The 22,983-nt window shown below is 42.7% G+C and overlaps 1 protein-coding gene across 6 annotated transcripts in view; it reads left to right on the top strand.

The window, feature by feature from the left end:
* Positions 1–22,983, top strand: part of PTPN13 (protein tyrosine phosphatase non-receptor type 13) — a 289,441-nt gene that overhangs the window by 219,422 nt on the left and 47,036 nt on the right. For 4 of the 6 annotated variants that reach the window (XM_068233483.1, XM_068233484.1, XM_068233481.1 and 1 more), the window contains 5 exons: positions 1,627–2,075; positions 2,166–2,303; positions 11,706–11,799; positions 15,724–15,809; positions 17,943–18,096. In XM_068233483.1, the coding sequence (XP_068089584.1) occupies positions 1,627–2,075; positions 2,166–2,303; positions 11,706–11,799; positions 15,724–15,809; positions 17,943–18,096 (921 nt within the window). The remainder of the gene's footprint in view (positions 1–1,626; positions 2,076–2,165; positions 2,304–11,705; positions 11,800–15,723; positions 15,810–17,942; positions 18,097–22,983) is intronic. The other 2 variants (XM_068233487.1, XM_068233482.1) reach the window with 1 other exon arrangement.

The raw sequence follows: 22,983 nt of genomic DNA, 5'->3' as shown, positions 1-22,983 counted from the left end.
CCAGTCTGTAAAGGTTGCATGTGTGAATTCAGATGTAAGCATGACAAAGTATGCACCAAAACTCAAATTTTTCCTTGATTCGTGCCCAGAGCTGTTTATTCTGTCAGCTTAGTGTGCTAATCCTGCCAGCCAGTTAAAGTCCTGATCACTTGTTTGACCTGGCCTCCTTGACGACTCTCTGATCTATATGCCTTGTTATTGTCATCAGCTGGTGATCTCTTCAACATAGTCTGCTGCCAGCCCTGACCCTGGATTGTTACTGTTTGCGCCACGTCTGCTGCCTTCCCTGACTTTGTACCCAGTACCCAGTTATGCTTTTAAGCTGCCTGCATCAGCCTCTGCTTGTGCTCCAATTATATCTGTCTGCTGCCAGTTCTCATCTCAGCCTGAGCTTTGACTATGCTACCATCTGAAATTCCTATTTGAGCTTACCTCTTCCTTGCCTATGCAGTGCCACCTGTTCTTTCCTGTCACTAGTGGTGTCTAAGAATGCGACCAATTTAAACAAATAGATAAGCGCTCAACCACTAATTACCATTAATGGGCATCAATATCCTTATAAAATAGTTAAATCACAAGTAGAGCGCTACCCAGCTGTGTGCAAGCTATTCAATCGTATAAACAAGTAGGTTAAAAAGCGCTGCATACAAAATTACAAAACTCCATAAAATTCCGCTAATCAGTACATAAATCCGCCAATTATATGGCCACACATAAAGTTCATCTGAAGCTGAAATTGCTAATCGGAATAATCGGAAATCGCGAATCGGAAGGCCAGAGGACTCGGGAGGCAGAGCCGCGCAGGTTGTCATCACACTGGCTGGTGGAGGGAGGCGGAGCTGAGCGTGCAGAAGAATGTTGTGTGAGCCGGGGGCAGCCACATGGTGCTAATATTGGTACCGGGTTGCACTGGAGCTGATGACATCTAGCCCACACACGAAAGATGGACATTGGATCGAGAGGCTGTGAGGTGGCCAATACCTCAGATGCTTGACGGGCCCAAATAGGCCGCCATATCCAGTGAGTGGGGACCTGAAGGGGGGAGTGAACCCTAGCAATTTCAGTTCCAGATGAACTTTGTGTTGCCACATAATTGGCTAGTAATTTCAGCTTCAGATGAACTTTGTGTGGCCATATAATTGGCGGATTTATGTACTGATTAGCGGAATTTTATGGAGTTTTGTAATTTTGTATGCAGCGCTTTTTAACCTATTTGTTTATACAAGAATGCGACCTAGTGGCTACTTCCAGCAAATTAGTCCATTGCCCACGAGGGGTGGAGGGCCGACGACACTTATGGGGACACTCTCGTATAGCCCAGTAGCCCACAACTACCACTATTGACATAGAAGAGTAAAAACACCTACAAAGCATTAGCATCATATTTCATACTTGGGGATTACTGTTTTATTTTTGTATTGTAAATAATGTATATAATACCTGTGTTTTGTGGGTAAGTAATAAAGGACAACGGAAGTCAGGACATAGTTATTGACATAACCCAACCACAGCACAAAAGCATTAGAGGAAATAAAGTGGTAATATAATTGACATTTCATAAATGATACACACTCTATAGAGATATAATGTCCATATCCATAATGGTGACCCTGTATTTTTTTGCAGAACAATTTAATGCATCAAAAAGCTTACTTCGTGGACCCTCTTCCAGTCAAGACAATGAAGCTGAGTCTTCTTCAGAAGAGCACAGAAAGCTCCAAGGTCATGGAAGACTTCTTTCAGGAAGTTCATCTGGAGTTTCTGCTGGGAAACGAGAAGGAAGTTTGAGCTCTCAGGACTCTCGAACAGAGAGTGCAAGTCTGTCCAACAGTCACATCAATGGACTTATGAGGAATCTCTCAAAGGAGCAGACAATACCTCTGTCACAGTCTGCCAAAAGCTCTCCCCTAGTCAACATGAAGTCCAATGACAGGAAAAAAGTGCAAGCAGAGAACCGAAAAGGAAGAGGGAAGCGATTAGGTCTTAGTGACTCCACAGATTACTCTGACAGAGGAGACTCTGATATGGATGAGGCTACTTCTTCAAATAGCCAAGAACCAAGGATGGCCAAAAAGGTTCTGAACATTTACTGTAGTAGATATGGTATATATTTTTAGATGTCTTCATTGTAATTAATCCTATTTCATTTCTATTGTTCTACAAAGGAATCAAGTTTAATAGTGCCAGCTCAGAAACTTTATACTAGTAAGATGTCACCCCTCAAACCTGGAGATGTCTTCACAGTTGTGCTGGGCAAGAAGGATGACAGCTTGGGAATAAGTGTCACGGTACTGTTTGACAAGGTTTTGTGTTTTTCTTTTGCTTTTTTTGCTTCTGCATGCAGTGTACTAGTTAACATGTATTGTCATCAGTCCACTTAAGTTATTTTGCCATTACTTTATGTTCACACTGTTTTAACACAAATTATTAACTGGACAAACGGAGTCTACATTGGCACAGGAGGTAACAAGATATAGACATTAGTTTCATGACAGAGCAATTATGTGCACACAATCAAGTAGGTTATGACTGTATACACAGATTCAGTCACTGATCAATTGCATAAGCCAACTCCGTTGTTGTTATTGCCATTGAACTATTGATCTGTGTCACCTAATTTAGATAATGGCCTCAGCATTCTTGTTAAATATCCTGCCTGCTTAATACCTCAGGCTTATTTTAGTCAGTACTGTTCAAAAATGTGTAGCAGCTAAAGGTGGCCATAGATCAGATGACTTGGCTTCTGATCGACCATCTGATTTGATTATTGTAATCGTAATTAGATGTAAATCAGCGATGCAACCAATTTCGGGCCCAAATTGGTCACGTTAATCGGTCGGACATGCTGCAAGATGTCCTAAGAGATTTCATGCTGAAATTGATTGGGAATCGGCCTGCAGTGTGTGGGTAGCCGACAGATCTCTCTCTAATCAGATTGGATTAGATAGAGATTTGTCTCCTGGTCGAATCTGCCTATCATTGCTAGATGTATGGCTACCTTCGCGCTTCCTTATCAACTTTGATAAGCAATGTGCACATTGGGGTAGGTTCACAACAGTGTAAGCAGATTTGTCTAGAGTTAAGGTGGCCATACATTTAGCAATATTAATGCCTGATTGAGCATCTGATACATTTAGCAATATTACAGCTCGATTGAGCATCTGATTCAACAGTTTAAAATCGGTGCCACAGCAAGCATGGCTGATCAATGAATCGACCGATTCTGGGCTGAAATTAGTCAAATGTGTTGATTGTACAAGCTGGAAAATCTTGTTCTGACGTGGTCAGTCAGGTACAAATTGGTAACGGCGTATGATATTCTGAAGACAGACCCCCAGCCACTGTCCCACAAATTTAAATGTGATTCCCACCCTCCCGTTATCTGTGCAGTGTAAATTTTACCTGCTCCATCTGTGGAGCCTCCCAGTCTTGTCCTCTGTTGCCCCCAAGTGCCGCCAAGCACCTGTGTTTGTGACCTCACACACATGCCAGGTGATATAATCTTCACAATGTGGTGGTTCCATGCGGCGCTCAGAGGAGTTAACGGAGGAGACCGGGAGCAGCTGGACAGTGGCAACAGCCGAAACAGGTGAAATTACAATGCATGGGCACCAAAGGGGGGGGGGGGGGAGAGAGCATTAACATTTGGGAGAAAGGAGGCAACTGGGGGGGATGTGGCATCATGAGGCAGATTCCCAAGAGATTCCATGCTGAAATCGATCAGGAATCGGCCTGTGGTGTATGGGCAGCCAACAGATCTCTCCAATCTGATTCGATCAGAGAGAGATCTGTCTCTTAGTCAATCTGCCCATACATCGCCAGATACATACATAGTTGTTATAGTTTTGGTTTGTTTGTCTTTTTCCTTGGTATGCAAGTACGAAACATTATATGGGAGTGAAAAAAATCCAGAAACCAGTTTATTATATTTTTAGCTTGAGAGTCTCATCATATTCCTTAATTCCTATATATGATAAAGTTACGTCTAGTATGTACTGTGTTGGTCGAAGAATTTTACAGCAAATCCTTTCCTTTTCATGTGCTCTGCTTATTTGTAGCTGAAAAACTTCTGCTACAGAAATGTGTGCTTTAAATTCAGGATGTGTGCGTTTTCAGCTTATACGTTTCCCAGCAACTAGCCTGAGTATTTGTTAGGCAATCTTTGGATTGCTACTGTTTTGTTGCCTTTATTTGCTCTTAAGCTGTTTCATATCTTGTTTCCTTGTTGGGTTATCTTTGTTATCGATCATTTGGTATAATGAAGCCTTTTGTGGCACAGACATTCCTTTCATACCTGCACTTCAGAGAGCCTTCTTTTGTCCATCTGTCTATTAGTTTTCCCAGAGACTTGTGCCTTTCAGTATGTGACTGATGACAAACTGCTAACACACTAACTTTTCTTATCATCGGAATGATCTACATACATATCCATCTAAAGGTGGCCACACACGATACAATAAAATGATCTGATTTTACATCAATTCAATAAAAACAATTGTTTGTACAGAAAAAAAAATTCTGAGTTTCCAATCTTTTTTTTTTTTTCCTCATAATTGAGGAAAATTTTAACTTGCATGTGTGGTACATTGCTCAGATCTTTAAAATGTTACAATCAATCAGAAAATTGATTGTAAATCTTGAATTGAAAAGGAATGTTAAATATTGTATGGTGTGCGCGGCCACCTTTAGACTAATTGTTTTTTCTTTTATAGCATCTTACTTTGTTACTTATATTTGTGTGCGTCCTGCTCCTCTGAGTATAAATTATTTTTTTGTTTTATTTTAAAGGACCAGTAAACCTACAAGCACAAGTTGTGTTTTTTTTTTTTTTACAAAATAATATTGACTAGAGAACTTTTAATAGCTCAGCAGAATTTTAGATTCCACTCATCACTGGTATATGCAATACATGTATCCGCTATTTCCTCATATTCTCAGACATGATAGGGTGTGGCCTGAGATGTTACTTGACAATGATTATAACCTCTAATATCTGAATATTGAGGAAATTCCCAAAAAGACACAAAAACACAGAAAGACAGTCTAGTGTAGTATTCAAAACAAAAGAAGAATTACAGAGTTAAATAAAGCAGGGATATCTCTGAGGTAGCTGCTGTGTAGATAAGTGAGTAAAATGACACATCCCTACAGGGCCGGCTCTAGACAGGCACATATGAGGGGGCAGACAGAAATTTGCAGGGGCGTGGTCATGCAACAGACCGTGGGCGTGGTCATGGGTGGGGCCAAATATACATGTCATGACCTTACAGTGGTGTTAAAGGTCTGCCGGGGAAGTTTGAGCTCTGCTGTAGTGTATCCCCCAAAAATTTACAGCACAGACCAAAAGTTTGGACAAACCTTCAATGACTGTCATTAAATATTTTTCGTCAAATGCTAATATACTGGTATTGCGTGGTGTTTTTTACCACAAATACAGTTCTGCGCACTGCAGATTATCAAAAAAATGTTCTCAGGTGTAACACAGAAATATTTTTCGTCAAATGCTAATATACTGATATTGCGTGGTGTTTTTTTTACCACAAATACAGTTCTGCGCACTGCAGATTATCAAAAAAATGTTCTCAGGTGTAAACACAGAAATATTTTTCGTCAAATGCTAATATACTGGTATTGCGTGGTGTTTTTTACCACAAATACAGTTCTGCGCACTGCAGATTATCAAAAAAATGTTCTCAGGTGTAAACACAGAAATATTTTTCGTCAAATGCTAATATACTGATATTGCGTGGTGTTTTTTACCACAAATACAGTTCTGCGCACTGCAGGTTATCAAAAAAATGTTCTCAGGTGTAAACACAGAAATATTTTTCGTCAAATGCTAATATACTGATATTGCGTGGTGTTTTTTACCACAAATACAGTTCTGCGCACTGCAGATTATCAAAAAAATGTTCTCAGGTGTAACACAGAAATATTTTTCGTCAAATGCTAATATACTGATATTGCGTGGTGTTTTTTTTACCACAAATACAGTTCTGCGCACTGCAGATTATCAAAAAAATGTTCTCAGGTGTAAACACAGAAATATTTTTCGTCAAATGCTAATATACTGGTATTGCGTGGTGTTTTTTACCACAAATACAGTTCTGCGCACTGCAGATTATCAAAAAAATGTTCTCAGGTGTAAACACAGAAATATTTTTCGTCAAATGCTAATATACTGGTATTGCGTGGTGTTTTTTACCACAAATACAGTTCTGCGCACTGCAGATTATCAAAAAAATGTTCTCAGGTGTAAACACAGAAATATTTTTCGTCAAATGCTAATATACTGATATTGCGTGGTGTTTTTTACCACAAATACAGTTCTGCGCACTGCAGGTTATCAAAAAAATGTTCTCAGGTGTAAACACAGAAATATTTTTCGTCAAATGCTAATATACTGATATTGCGTGTTTTTTTAACCACAAATACAGTTCTGCCACGCACTGCAGATTATTGAAAAAAATGTTCTCAGGTGTAACACAGTCAGAAATAATTTTCTTCAAATGCTAATATGCTGCGTGTTTTTTATTTTTAGCACAATTACAGTGCTGTGCAGAGGGCCTGAGGTGGCAGCAGATGGCAAAGAACGCACACAAAATAAATGAGGCACTCTGAACTATTGATTTGCCAGAAAGGCTGCAGTGCACTCTGGCAGTGACACTGATTGACCTTAAATGAGGCAATTATCGGATTTGCCAGCCAGGCTGACTATTGGACTGGTCACTGGCAACTGAACTGGCACAGCACACCAGACCTGCAGCACTCTGATCGATTTTGCCAAATGCCAATGCAATTGGCACAGCACACTGCGCAGCCACACTGCCACAGCCAGTGTCTGGAGAGGCGGGTGGCAGTCAGATGGCGGCGGGTAGCAGAAGGCGGGCGGACAAATATGCTGGCTGAAAAAGTTTGCCGAGTGCTGCTCTCCGAGAGGAGTCTCAGCTAGCTCTGACGCAGGCACAGTGGCGGGAGCGGGACCTTAAGAGGCCGCCCTGCATAGAGGAGGAGTCGACTCTCTCAGAGGAGGAGAATTCCTCTTTCTCTGAGAGAGTCGACTCCTCCTCTATGCGGGGCGGCTCTTAATGTCGCCACACTGCCTGCGTCACAGCCGAGACTCGTCTCGGAGAGCCGTCGGAGGAAGAAGCGGTCATGTGACTGATCACATGACCGCTCTGCGCTCCACGCAGGACCAGGAAGCGGCCGCAGCGGCAGAGCGAGAGCCGCTCTGATTTGAGGGGGCAACGAGTCTGTTTGAGGGGGCTCTGCCCCCTCTCGCCCCCCCCTAAAGCCGGCCCTGCATCCCTATTTGGGTAACCACAAACATATAAGAAGTCCAAAAAATCCATGAAAGTTGTGCCTCCAACATGCCTAACAGATCTACTGTCAGATCGATTATTTCCAACATATCTGATCTGATTTCCAATTGATTTTCCGTTCACGTCTATGGAAAATCGATCAGAAATCAGATTGGACATGTTGGAAATGATCGATCTGACAGTAAATCTGTCAGAAAATTGCATCATGTGTACCTAGCACAATGAATAAAACAGAGGCACACAATATTTGTAAAGTGGTGAAAATCATTACAATTCAATGTACCTTATACAGTATGCTCACATACAATATTAACCTAATTTTTCAGCACAACTAAGGTGCTTAAGAAGTTGCCCCCTCGGCTTATATGTGATTTAGTGGAGCAGGTTTTGTTACTGAGAGAGGATCGTAAGGCTCGTGCACTAGTGATCCTGCTCTTGCCAGCTCGCTCCCTGCCTTGTCCGTGCTCCCCATCCCCTGCAACATAGTGTGCAGAGTGCGCTGCTCAAGACTACCTGTGTCCCCTGGATTGTGGGGCGGAGCATGCAAGCAACGTTTCACCGGTGCAATGATTGGGTATTCTTTCTGTGTGGCAATCACTGTGCCTCATATCTGTGACGCCATCTAGTGGCTTCTTGAGACACAGCTGTATCATCCTTGGGGCACATCTGGCTATGGGGATGGGAGCTGACTTGTACTGAGGGCACATCTGACTACTATGGAGGGGCTTAAATGCGAGTCAATCACTTTGTCCTGGTTTCTGATGGAAAAGTGAGTACCTCAGCCTATACGCGAGTATATACAGTAGTTGTTGGCTTACCTCCAACAGATGAAACCAGGTAAGTGAAGCAACAATACATTACTAGCACAATACTACATGTTTTATGTACTTTGACTTTGTCAGCTTAAAGGGGGTTATGAGAGCATAGTTAAACTGTATAACAACTAAGGGATAATGAGTAAATCAGATAACAAATTGACAATGATCAGATATCAAGTGACCGATGAGATTAAAAAAAAAACTATGCTGGATATATAGAATATAAGGAATTCAAGGATTACAATACTGCTGCAAACTCGCTCTCTCTTTTCTTCACTTTTTCTCCCGACGAGATAGCGTCAGGTTAGGGTTAGGAGTAGATGGGGTGAAGGGTTAGTGGGAAGTAGGTTAGTGTTAGATTTAGATAGCGTCAGATTAGGGTTAGGAGTAGATGGGGTGAAGGGTGAGTGGGAAGTAGGTTAGTGTTAGATTTAGATAGCAGCAGGTTAGGGTTAGGAGTAGATGGGGGAAGGGTTAGTGGAAGTAGGTTAATGTTAGATTTAGATAGCGTCAGGTTAGGGTTAGGAGTAGATGGGGTGAAGGGTAAGTGGGAAGTAGGTTAGTGTTAGATTTAGATAGCAGCAGGTTAGGGTTAGGAGTAGATGGGGGAAGGTTAGTGGAAGTAGGTTAGTGTTAGATTTAGATAGCAGCAGGTTAGGAGTAGATGGGGGAAGGGTTAGTGGAAGTAGGTTAGTGTTAAATTTAGATAGCAGCAGGTTAGGAGTAGATGGGGGAAGGGTTAGTGGAAGTAGGTTAGTGTTAGATTTAGATAGCGTCAGGTTAGGGTTAGGAGTAGATGGGGTGAAGGGTTAGTGGGAAGTAGGTTAGTGTTAGATTTAGATAGCAGCAGGTTAGGGTTAGGAGTAGATGGGGGAAGGTTAGTGGAAGTAGGTTAGTGTTAGATTTAGATAGCAGCAGGTTAGGAGTAGATGGGGAAGGGGTTAGTGTGAGAGGAAGGTTAGGTAAAGCAGTAGCAAAAGATCAGTAGAATCACCGATATCCTTTTATCACAATTATCCCGTGGCCAATAGTAGAATATTGCCAGCATTGCTCATATTATTCCAGCGGCTTTAACCTGCACCCAAATCTCCCTGGCACCACTTTTTTGATATACCCCTCTTACTGTGGTGCAGTTAAAATAACTGTTGAAGGACAGGAAGCCAGGGAAACTCACCAAGACAGGAACACATACAGCAGTAAAAGTCCTCACTATCCAAAACTACAAATCACCCTTTTAAACTAGAACAAAAATGCTAATATCATGATTGCAAAGATAATTCTGTATCTAAATAATATCCATAGAAGGGATGTATAAGCCAGCTTGTGCTTTAGATGTACTGACCCTTTAAATAACACTATATTGAAAATTGTGATATTTTGCCACCCCTACTTTTATTTGTATTATATTGTTTTAGAGTGTCACAGATCCTAATCTGTGGACAGAGATCCTCCACTTCATTTAGTCCCTTCCACTTAGCAGGACTTCTATCAGCCAGCATTTATCTGCTCACTGCTGCTGCTCTCTCAGTTACTGATGGAACACAGAGAGCAGTAACAAGAGAAAAAGTGAAGAGGGGGATCCTTGGCTCATTCTGTTACTCTGCACATGGATGAGGGCCTGTCTTATATTAAAGAAAATTTAATGTGAGCAACAAAAAAGACCTAAAAACGTCAGTGACCATTGATTGAAGAGACCAGTTGATGTATTAAAATTGGAGCAAGACATATTGGACAAAATCTTAAATTATCCTCAAGTTGCAGTGTTTTATATGTTCCTCAGTAGGAAGCGTTATTGACACTTTGACTGAGCCTGTGCTCCAGAGACTTCCTTGTTCTATTTTACATACATCAGCTGCTTAGCACCTATCTTCTCCTGTATTCGGGATGTATGAAACCTCCAAGTTATTGCTGACTGTGCCCCAAAGTATTGTCAGACTGTCACACTCGCATCTTTTCAAATGCTGCCAAAATTATTAGTATAAAAAAAAAAGCTGATCCTACCATAAGTCCTCCCCTAAGTAGGATCAGCTGGTTTATACCCCCTAGTGACTAGGCCATTTTTTTTACAATTCAGCATTCACAATTTTAACAGTTTATTGCCCAGTCATACAACTTAGCACCCAAATGAATTTTAACTCCTTTTCTTCTCACAAATAGAGCTTTCTTGTGGAAGTATCTGATTGCTGCTGCGATTTGGATTTTTTTTTTCATATTTATGAAAGATATTAAAAAAAAAACTATTTCTTTTATTCCCCTTCCCCCCCAAATTAGTTCAAGACAACTATAATTACACTATACATACATAGGCATATACCTATGTATGAGATTAGACTGTGAGCTGCTCAGAGGGACAGTTAACTGACATGGCTGTTCTTTTTACAGCACTGCTCTAGATGGCAGTGCTGTACACATGTTTTTTTTTTTAATCAATTATCGTGTAAGTAGCAGCCTGTCAGCTCCGATCGTGGCTGGCAGGCGGATAGATGTGGGCCCCTGTGTTTACTCATTGGGCGCTCGGTCCCTCTAAATCTCTCTACTCGCAAGATCACGCCATATGGCGTAATCGAGGAACGAGGAAGCCACTCTGCGGCCGCCATCCTGTGTTAAGCGGTCGTTAAAACGTATGGTAGGACCTTTTAGGATTTTTTATGCTATCTCAGAACCTGCTCTGGTTTGTTTTTATCAAGGAAGGTTGTATTACATTGATTGCATCTTACGGCCAGCAGTTGGGTCCATCCTAATGATCTTGTCAAATTATGATCAGGGCACCTCTATTTTTGTGTCAGTCATAGTGGCCATGTCATTTTGGTGCCACCACCTGGGGCCCAGTAAACCTACAACCCCATATAACCCTAACCCTTTTTGTCCCATAGCTCTTGCCCTTATGTTATCTATTTACTGAAATTAAGTAATAATAGAAAAAAAGGAAATGTAGTTATGAGTATTACAAATTAGAAAATGTAGGGAGTGCACCATCCTATGGCCTCTTGGCTGAACCTCCTTGCTGTGTGGGAACTGCTGTACAAAAATTCCAGAGAACTGCAGTATTTTAAAGTACTGGTGCTCAGTCAGCAATTCAAAACAAACTTTGAGTTGGCAATGCCACATAGATTCCCCCAAAGACCCTCAGCCATCCCACCCTACTAAAAACAAGCCAACACTAAATTGCAGGAGTTTTGTATCTCAATAAGACAGCAATGGTCCTGCACTCACTCCTTCATCACGCCACACATGATGGATAGCAGCTATCATTACAATTTTTAATTTGTACTTCAACATTTTGAATTTGCAAAGATACGGTAATAAGAACATTGGTTTGATGACTTTTTTTCAGTGCAGAACTATGGTAATTAATGTTAATAATCATTTTATAAAAACTTTTGAAAACCACCTTTCAGAACATGGGCACAGACATTCTGGATCTCACTATACAGGTAAGAGCTGAGGCCTTTTGAAGGTGGTTTTGGTGTTCTGAGACAGCATTGTGGAATACTGCATGTGATGTGTGATCCACCGGAAACTGCACATTGCTGTCCATGCTAATGTCTTTGTGTTTTTGACCTAGGGTGGCGTAAATACCAGTGTAAAACATGGAGGAATCTATGTCAAAGCTGTCATACCTAAAGGTTCAGCTGAATCTGATGGCAGAATACAAAAGGGTATGTTTCTGGAATCATTAATTTGTCAGTGCACTTGTACTTTAGTCATATTGCATACCATGTATATAGGTGCCCATACATCAGCCGATATATGAGCAGATCGACCAAAGGAAAGGTCTGTCTCTGGTTGAATCTGATTAGTAAAAAATGTAAATCATGTGTCATCACTCAGCAGGCTGCAAAAATATGACAAACTTTATTGTTGGAAAAAACACACACTGGGATAAGCCATAAAACCAATTAAAACAACTGGAGCGCTCCGTGCCCAGACAAGCCGCACACACACTCACTCAACCATCCATCCATACAGGGGTACCGGTACCAGGACAAGGTTCTACCCTGCAGGGAAAGAAGCAAGCGGAGCGGAGATGCAGGCTGTCCGGAAAGTGTCAGACTACTAGACCAGGGTAACCACCAATGGCTCCTGAGATAACAACAAGGGATTAGTGATAGTCTTCACCCGCATCGCGGGACTCACCACTCTTCTTCCCTATATTCTCCTCTGGACGTAGCTGTGCGCACAGCAGGAATCTTCACTCCCTTGCCGGACCTCAATCTGTTAAGAGAGGTCTCCGGTCGGCAGGACTCCAGCGGCACGCATGCAATGCCAAGGGTGTAACCGGCTATGGACACTCCGGGTAGCTCCAGTTCAAAATGCGGGTTGAAGCCCCGCCCACCTACGCGTTGCGCCCGCCTTCTACGGGCTTCAACTGGGTGTAGCTGGTTACAAGGGGAAGTGCCTCACTGTAACCATGTACACCCAGTTGAAGCCCGTAGAAGGCGGGCGCAACGCGTAGGTGGGCGGGGCTTATCCCAGTGTGTGTTTTTTCCAACAATAAAGTTTGTCATATTTTTGCAGCCTGCTGAGTGATGACACATGATTTACATTTTTTACTGATTTGATACCTTTGTGACGTCATTCCTGCTTTGCAGTTTGCAGGCTACACGACGAGGTTGAGTTTGTGCAGTCCTGTTTTTTCTATGGTTGAATCTGATTAGAGAGAGATCTGTCGGCTGCCCATACACTTCAGGCCGATTCCCCATCGATTTCAGCATTAACGTAAACCTGAGATTCCAAATAAAAAAAATGTTTTAACTCACCTGGGGCTTCCTCCAGCCCCAGGTGCACCAATGCACCCCTCACTGTCCCCCCGAGTGCCTCCGTTACCGTGGTATCAGCCCCTGTAATCTGGCTCAGCTGCACCAGTCAGCTCCTTTGTGCATGCACAGAAGAGCAGACTGGTACGACTGAGCGAGATTACCAGGAGAACAGAGGCACTGGGGAGGACAGTGAGGTACGCATCAGTGCTCATGGGGCTGGAGGAAGCCCTGGGTGAGTATAGAATCTTTTTATATAGATATCTCAGGTACACTTTAAATCTTGGAAATCTGCCTTGTGACGTCGCATCCGCCACCTCCCGCACTGTCCCCCCTAATGTAAGATGTGCCTGGTGCAGTATACTTTACCTGTCCACGTCCCCCACTAGCTCCATCCCCAGTCCCCATACGTCGTCGTTGGCATATACGTGGGCGCTAGTGTGTGATGTCACATATGTTTAATGGTTTTATTGTCTCAGCTGAATGACAATCTTTTCAGTTAGACATATACATATCAAGTGCCACCTGATCTTTTTGTCTAAACAAAAGGTCCCTCTGCAATCCAGAATCAGAGTAGAGTAGTGGATTGACCACAGCACATTGATAGCCAGTGGATTTCAACAGGAAATCTATTGAAAATCAATAAAACTCCAGAATTGCATTGCAGTGTTTGATGCAATGCGGTGCTATGGCCCACTGATCACCAATGCTTGCCCACCTATGTTTGTCAGAATTTTTTTCTCATGTCCAGTCGGTAGTTTTGATTGATTTTAATTTAGGTCAAAATCAGCAGAAAATCAATCGATTTAATCTAGCAAAAATCTTTTCCCCTGGAAAGTCCAATTAGTGTAATTGAATCTGCTTGTAATCAAACTGGAAAATTGATGTGTATGGTTACTTTAGGTGTTCAAGAGCAACAGCCTGGAACTATTGACCATTTTTATCTATTCCCTGCAATCAGGTGCTTTCACTTCCAGGCAAAAGATTTATGGCTGTAATTATTTATCAACCGAGAGTTGCACTGTAGTCTGCAGTCCACTGAAGAGAGAGTGTCTTTAACATACCTATTTCCTTATCCATTGTGAGAAAAACATTAAACGTAATACTTCCAGTTCTATATAGGATTGGGACTGTACATACTCATGTTTATCTCATCGTGCCACATGTGACTCACTAAAGAAGAACTCCAGTAACACAATCAAAGGACAACTGCCCTGATAGACATATGAAGGCTCCATTATTTTTCTTTCTAACTGTTCCAGTTGCCTTTTATCCTGCTAATCTTTCATGCATCAGCAGTTTCTAAATCAAGTGTGTGGCAAATGCAGTCAAATTTAAGTCAAACATCCAAACTGCATGCTTGTTCAGGGTCTATGGCTTAAAGTATTAGAAGCAGCGGATCAGCAGGACAGCCAGGCAATTTCCATTGTTTAAAAGGAAATAAATATGGCTACCATATCCCTCTCCGGACAGTTGCCCTTTAACTATACAGTTCATTTTTATTTAAAGTGTACTTGAGACAAAAGGATAAAAAATATACCCATCTGGGGCTTCCTACAGCCTCCTTCCCTTTAGGTTAATAGTTTCCTCCCTGTCATCCCAGGCCACTGCGATCCTCCGCTAGGTGGGTCAGGAAACTTGGCACAGGCGCAGTTCGGCAAAGAGCGCCACCCCTTCATGCTCCTATGGCCAGGAGCATTCTGCACCTGCGCCTGCTATGATGGGAGTGTATTGGGGTGCACGCAGCCAGGCTGCGCATGTGCAGTACGCCTCAACTGGTGGAATTACCGGGGTAGCTAGCGAAGAATCCAGGCAGCCCAGTAGGATGGTGGGGGAGCGATCAGCCTGAAGAGGGCTGGAGGAAGCCCCAGGTATGTTTCTTTTTTTTTTTCCTTTTGTCTCAGGTTTCCTTTAAAAAACAATTTATACTTATGTTCAGCCATTCTCATATTCCACACTTCCTTCTACGTAAAATAGCCTGTCAGGCTACCCTCACTACTTCCTAATGCCTGGTACACACCATGCAATTTCCCATTAAATAGATGGATCAAATCGATTATTTTCAACTGGTCCGATCTGATGTCTGATCATTTCTCTGATTGATTTTGTATAGAAGTGATCCGAAAATCAATCATAAAAACGATCGGAAATCAAATCGGACCTGTCGGAAATGATCGATTCGACCCATCTGTCTGACGGAAAATTGCATGGTGTGTACCAGGCATACCACAGATCTCCTTGGTGCTCAGATCCAGCTAACCTGATGTAGGTAGCAAATACCGGTGCTCTTTCTCTGCAGGTCCACCACTCCTGCCAAACGTATACTCCACCAATGTAGAAAAAGGCACTCCACAGGCTTCAAACTTGCGTTTGTGTTTATTGAGCAAGACACACTACATGTTACGAGTCAACTGACCCTTCCTCAAGTGTCAGTTGACTCGTAACATGTAGTGTGTCTTGCTCAATAAACACAAACGCAAGTTTGAAGCCTGTGGAGTGCCTTTTTCTACATTGGTGGGGGATACCACAGATCTCCCTCTGTCATTGTCTGCTTACTGCACAATGCAGGAATATCACTGACTGACTAGTCAAGACCAGGAAAGCCAAATTAGGAAACAATGGTGTCATCTGAGTAAATGACTTCAATTATAAATTATTTTGCTGGTGAAGCATTACACATTTAAATATTTCACCTGTTTGTAGAGGTTTGCTTGGAGTTCAGCTTTAACTCTTTAGCTGCTTACAATCCTTAGGATGCAGGAATGCATGGATTTTGATGTAGTATGTAATTACCAGGGCATTACAACTTGTTTGTCTCTAACCAAGGTGACCGCGTTCTTTCTGTTAATGGAACCAGCCTGGAAGGCGCCACGCATAAACAAGCCGTGGAGACCTTACGAAATACTGGCCAGGTAAGATTTTCAAACAATTTTCTTTTTCTACACAGATTAAGCTAAGCAAGTGTACTGGGCAAAAATGGGTTTCGTTAGGTTGGTATATCTTGATATAGCACAAGGCCTTGAACATGAATTGCAGTGTTGGGTGATTTGTTTAATTATACCTCTGTATATCTTCATACATGTACTTACAGAGACCGAGGGAAGTTTCATCTTATACTGTAAATATACTCTAAGGCTAGTGAATACCTTTTTAGGTAGAGCCAAGAAAAAATCCACCCATATTGTATCACTTTAAATGCTAATATCAGTGTAAGTCAGATAATTGTGTCTAATAATATATATGTCTGTCTTTTAGCATTGTGCATAGCTGAGGGGCTCTTTCTAGTGCAAATGCTCTTGCATGCCTCATTAATTAAATGTAGAACTCAGATTGCTAATTGTGGCCCATCCCCCATCCCTGCAGGGCATACATTGGGGGCTGCATATACAAGCAAGTCTTCCTGCTTGTACTAGAGAGAGAGACGGCACATATATCACCAGCTTCCTGAAAAGTCTTCATTTGGGAGAATTCTTGGGCGCCAACAGACATGAGATTGGCAACCAAGCTGGCCAGATTTTAAACGTTCGATGAGGGCTTTATTTGCAAGCGTGTTATTCTTCCATATCCACAGTTACATTATATACAATGCAAATCGTATTATCATGGTGTAGGAACAAATGATTTCTTCCTAGTCAGCTTTTACTGGTCAACAACATATTGGGTTGTGGATGCTATAAATAAGGCTGCACTGATAGGCAGAAACCAGGTCACTGGTGGGGGAGGGCCATGCTAGTGAGAGAAGCCAATGCTAAGTGTAGGACAGCAAGGGACCAGGGTCTAACTTATGATAAGTATAGGGTTGAATTTTAAGGAAGATGGGGTTAATGCTACAACAGGAGATTAAGTATCACCACAAAGGGAAGATTAGAGTTGGGGAAGGTTAAAGCAGAATGGGTAGTTAGGGTTTTGGGATATTAACAAAGGTCAAGGCTATTGGGAAAGGAATGATAGCTGCAAGGAATGGTTTTGCATAGGGTTAAAGGGAACCTGAAGTGAGAGGGATATGGAGGCAGCCATGTTTATTTCCTTTGAAACAATACCAGTTGCCTGGCAGTCCTGCTGCTCATCTTTCTAGACAGCAGTGTCTGAATCACACACCCGAAACAAGCATGCAGCTAATCTTGTCAGACTTCAGTCAGAGCACCTGATCTACATGCTTGTTCAGGGTCTATGGCTAAAAGTATTAGAGACAGAGGATTAACGGGGCAGCCAGACAATGTGCATTGCTTAAAAAGAAAGAAATATGGCAGTCTCCATATCCCTCTTACTTCAGGGTTCCTTAGTATGGACGAAGAAAAGAGAGAAGATTATGCATAGGAAAGTGGTTAGGTGAAGGTTAGGCTAAGTAGATGGGATGGAAATATTCTTAGAGTAGGGTTTCCTAACTCAGTCCTCACGTATCCCTAACAGCACCACAAACTCAGCAGAGCTCACTAACTACCTCTGTGGATTTTCACAAAACATGCACTGTTGGGAGGTACATGAGGACTGAGTTGAGAAAACCTGTCCTAGAGTGCATCTGGGTATCTTTGCAACTGGGTATTGCCAATATGCCACACCAGCTGCAAGCTGATTCTGTTACTGAATATAAGTAATTTCCTATATTTGGTGGTCTAAATAAATTACCAGAATGTTTACAAATGTAGACCATGGGTTTATATTGGAGCATAAATTGACACAAGATTGTTGTAATTGTAATATTTTTAGATATGTCTGAAAAGAATCAACTTAGTGTTACAAAGTCAAATGCTTATTGGCATTTAAATGAGCATTGTCACATTTGTGAGGTCGCCTGTGTTCTCCATCTGTTCCTATTGCCTGAGATTCCTTAGGATGATAGTGTAGTAAATTAAGCCTGACTGAACCAGGATGTTGGCACTGACAATGTTGTCTTTCAGCTACAGTGAGGCTATAGAAAATGTATAAGAACAGTTTATGCAATTAATTGTATTTAAAATAAAATGAATATTAATCAGCACTTGCTTGGACTTGAAAATGTGCTTTTGTATTGTTTGATCCAAGTTGCACATTGTTTATTTCTGCAGGTGGTAACGCTGCTGCTGGAGAAAGGCCAGCTACCGTCAGGTAAAGCCCATGCTCCAGTCACTCCTCAGAGCACAACACCCAGTCAAGCTGAGGGTAACAAACAGTCAGACAAAAAGGCTTCTGGACCACAAGAATACAGTTTTGTTACTAATGGTAAGTTTATATATTTCAAAGATCCTTCCAAAAGCACAATCTGAGAATGATAGCTGCCAATGTCAGTACAGGGCAATCACTTAGGCAGTAGTGTAGCAATAGGGGGTGCAGAGGTAACAACTGCATCAGGGCCCTTGTGGCCCTCCCTCAAGTGTAATATTAGCTCTTTATTGGTCCTGTACTCATAATAATCACTTCTATGGATACATTGAATAGTGGTAATCATTAACAAGCTGTTCCCCATTCCCTTCTTGCACCTCTGACACTGTAGTTGTCATTGGCAGGTTTTGGTGCACCGTATCAATTGTTATGTATAGAGTGCTTGGGGGGGGGGGGCCCAATGTAAAACCTGCATCAGGGCCCACAGCTCCTTAGCTAAGCCACTGCACATAGGACATCACCAGTGGCGTAGCAATAAGGGATGCAGAGGTTGCGATTGCACTGGGGCCCTTGGACCTGAGGCAGAGCAGCCAGGATCATTCACCAGGCAACCTAGGCAGGTGCCTCTTAGTGCATGTCAAGGGGTCCGCCTGCCACCTTCTCTGTCTTCTCTCCACTTCAGCTTTATAGTCTGCACCATTGGAAGACCCTGTTCGCCATTTCATTGCTTTTGTAAAGTGAAATTCAACGCAAAAAAAGTGCAAGCGTGAAAGAAAAAAGTGTAATAAATTTGCAATTAACATTTAGTAACACTAAAATATGTATATTTCCATAGAATGCAGTATATTGCAAATGTTGTAGTAAAGAATGCAGCAGTATAATGAACCACTAACAACATAAACTTGTAATCCAAAAGTCATCCTTATGCTACTGCTTTTGCTCCCATGTGAGACAGTGATAGATCCTCATAGCCAAAAGTAACCAATTCCAAGGCTCAAGGTTCTGTCCTCGATCCCCTCCTCTTCTCCATCTACATGCATGGACTTGGTAACTTAATCATCTCATTTGGCTTTCAATACCACTTATATGCAGATGTTACACAACTGTACCAATCGGCACCAGACCTTAACTCCCTCCTTACACGTGGTCCCAACTGCCTGTCCTCTATATCCTCTTTCATGTCCTCTTTTTTTCTTAAAACTTAATATGAATGGAACAGAACTAATAATCTTTCCACCATGTCTGTCCACCTCTCTGCCTGATATAATGATAAATTATAGAACAATGAATGTTCTATAACTTCAGTTCACAAAGCACGGTGCTTAGGAGGAGTAATATTTGATTCTTCTCTCTCATTTATTCCTCACATCAGGCATGAACATTCGAGTAGTAAACTGTAACGATTGTGGAATTCTCTCTGTGGTCAGCGCACAGGACGCGCGCTGCCGCTGACACTGTGGAAATCCTCCACAAGCGTATAATTTGAGAGAACCCAGCAAAAGGTGCAACGCACCTGTAGAGGGAAATTCCTGTCGGCAGATGGAGCTGTGAAGTGCAGAGGAACAGATCCTCTGCCCTGCCACAGACGCCAGATAGGGATTGTACGAAGGGAAGAACGCAGGGCAAGATAGCCCTTAAAGAAAGAGAGTAAAGCGACAGAGTGTATGTTTGTCCACCAATCTAGTCGCCACCCAGCGACGATGAACACACAACCATGAAGATCAGGTGAGAAGGCAATCGCAAGAGATGGCGATTGCTAACAGTGACACAAGACAGAATAAGCACAGAGGAGGAATGTATGTGTGTGCACCAATCTAGTCACCAACCTGCGACGGTGGACACACAACAGCAGATACGAAGTAGGAACGCAATCGCGAGAGAGGCGATTGCCAGAGGTGACACAAGGCTAAAGCAAGACAGGGCACGAGAGTAGCAAAGGCACAGCAATTCATACAATGAGAAGATAAGGAAAATAACAAGCGCTAACTAAACGCGAACACCGCACTCATTCGCAACAGCGAACACGTTTACAGTGCGATCTCCACACGTTAAGCGCAACAGAGACAAGCACGCCTAACTAACCCCCGCCACCCAAACACGAAACAGAGAACGCGAGCGCTTGCTTAACGGTTACCTCACCTAGCCTACAGCAAGCGTTCGTATCAGACAAGACAGACAGACGACCGGGAAACAGGATAGGAAAGATCCACTGCTCTTTCCGCCAGAGCGAGTGTGATCCAAGTTCAGGGACAGGATAGGAAAGGTCCACTGCTCTTACCGCCAGAGCAAGTGCGATCCGGGTTCAGGGACAGGAACACAGATCAAAAGGATCCACAGCCACTACCGCTAGGGGCTAGTGCGATCCAAGCAAGACAGGCAGATGAGATAGCCGGTGGCGACTGCTGCTCCAGCTATACTCCAAGAAAGCAGATCAGAAGGATCCACAGCCGCTACCGCTAGAGGCTGGTGCGATCCAAGTAAGACAGATGAAACAGAAGGGGCTACCAGTAGCAACCAGTGCACTGGTTAGCACCCACAGACAGAACGATTTCCTATTGACCACCGTTGGCGACAGGACAATCACAGCAGAGAGGCAACATAGACAAAACAGATAAGCAGGCTAACTACACTAGAGGAGCTGCCTAGTGCAGTCCCCAGAATTACTCTAAGATACCTATAACAATCCAACAGGGAAGGCTGACACTCCAGGAGTGTATTTAACAAACCGTTATGACCAGCAAAGCCTTCTGGTCAGCAGAAGGCTTTTATACTGCCAGCCCTCAAACGAGACAGCTGGGCAATTTGCATGTATGCAAATCCCTCAGCAAAGCAACTCTGAAAGTTGCAAGATGAAGCCAGGTCTCTTTTCCAGAGACCTGCATCTCTCAGACATAAGGAATGGTCAAACAGCTGTCTGCCTGTGCAGCCAGCTGAGCGGATCATTACATAAACTACTTGAATTTGGAATTCAAATGAAGTCTAATGACTTCACATGAGACCATGGGATGGGGGGGTTAACTTACCCAGAAGTATTCGGGATGGCTGCGTTCCATTACACCTATGACACGTAATGAAACGCAGACGTCCCGCAGACTTCTGGGTAAGTAAACCCCCCATCCCGCGGTCACACGTGCAGTCATTAGACTTCATTTGAATTCCGAATTTGAGTAGTTTACTACTCGAAAGCCCATGCCTGCCTCACGCTCACTCCTCAACCAGCTCCTGTCTTCTCCAACTCAAAAACATATCCTGCATCTGACCTTTTCTTACTCAGGACACTACTAAAATGATAGTACATGCTCTTATTATATCTCACTTGGACTATTGTAATTTATTGCTTGGTGGACTACCAACTAACAGACTGGCAGCACTCTAATCTGTACTGAACTCGGCTGCTCGTCTCATTCATCTCTCTTCTCGGTCTTCCTCTGCTGCTCCTCTCTGTCAAGCTCTTCATTGGCTGCCAATTACCGAGAGGATCCATTTTAAACTCTTAACCCTAACCTACAAAGCTCTTCACAATCTCTCTCCCCCATACATCTCCTCACTAGTTTTCAGATACTAACCCATCCGCAATTTCAGATCTGCACATGAGCTTCTTTTGTCCGCCTCTAGAATTACCTCCTCGCATTCACATATACAAGACTTCTCACGTGTCTCTGAAATCTTTAAAGGGAACTGAGCACATTCTCTTTCACTGGAATTTCTCCTGGCATAGAAGCTGCCATGTTCCCCCCTCCCCTTCTCACATTCCTTATTTACAAAAGTCAGAGATGCTATCTATCTTGACACACACAATGTCTTTGAAGACACAGTCCTAATTACCCACCCCCTTTGTTGATGAAAGGGTATTGTTTACTTCTTGGCAATTAGCTGAATAAAACAATTAGCTGCCTGAAATCTTTGTTCCGGGGACGGACGGGCAGGCCTGCTGAAACAGGCTAATATAACTACTTTGAATGTAAAATACAAGGTAAAATGAAAGTTTGTTTTTATAATGAAACAGATTGTTGGCATGCATTTTTCATGTGCTATAGAACTGTCCTGAGTGCTAAAAAAAGGTGCTCAGTTCACTTTAAATGCTCCCTACAAAATCCTTTTTCCGACAAGCATATGCTCTACTTTAGGTAATTTTCCCTTTGACCTCTGGCCAAATTGCAGTCCTTACTAGATAACCTAAATACTGCCTCAAGGCATATGATTATTTTATACTACCCCACCTCTTTTTCCACCCCTATCCCTTTAGATTGCATTTGCAAGGGCAGGGCTCTCTCACCCTTTTGTGTTTTGGAATTTGTTATTCTTTTCATAGCTTGCACTCTGTTATACATTTTATTCATCATGTTACATCTGTCATTGTAATCACCAGCTCTGTATTTTGTACCAGTGTCCCTATTTGATGTATATCATTGTCTGTATCATTATGTACCCCTTGTTGTTTTCCTACTTTGTACAGTGCCATATGTTGGCGCTTTATAAATCAATAATAAGAATAATAATTTACAAATTAATAATTTCCTTGTGCCAAACCCCACTGTCCCCTGCTAACGCCAATATCTGTGCAGTTTTACTGCCTGTGCCATGTGCAACCATCAGTTGGGAGAGGGGAGGATACAGAGAGGTGTGTCCAGCTGTGAAGACTGGATAACACAGACAATCAGAACACTCCCAAAAACCAGTAAAAAATAGAGATGCGAAGTTCAAATCGGATCATTGAAAAGATCCGGATCTTTGATCCGAATCTCGGACCATTTTACAAGGGAAGCATTCGGGGGTGAAATGACTAGCAGGACAGGAGAAGGGGAGGGGGGTGGACACACAGAGAGAAGGGGAGAAGATGGACAGAGGGCAGGGAGTGGACAGAGAAGGGAGGAGGGACGAGCAGAGAGCAGAAATGTTTGTTTGCACGCAATACCCACATGCTGTAGTAATATGCTTTAGATATATTTCACCTATATGTTCATCTGTATACTCCCAACTCCCATTCCCCAAAGCATTCCCAGAAGT

The sequence above is a fragment of the Hyperolius riggenbachi genome, chromosome 1, assembly GCF_040937935.1.
Source record: "Hyperolius riggenbachi isolate aHypRig1 chromosome 1, aHypRig1.pri, whole genome shotgun sequence".
Lineage (NCBI taxonomy): Eukaryota > Metazoa > Chordata > Amphibia > Anura > Hyperoliidae > Hyperolius > Hyperolius riggenbachi.
The sequence above is the reverse complement of the archived record's forward strand: the minus strand, read 5'-3'. Positions and strand labels throughout refer to the sequence as shown.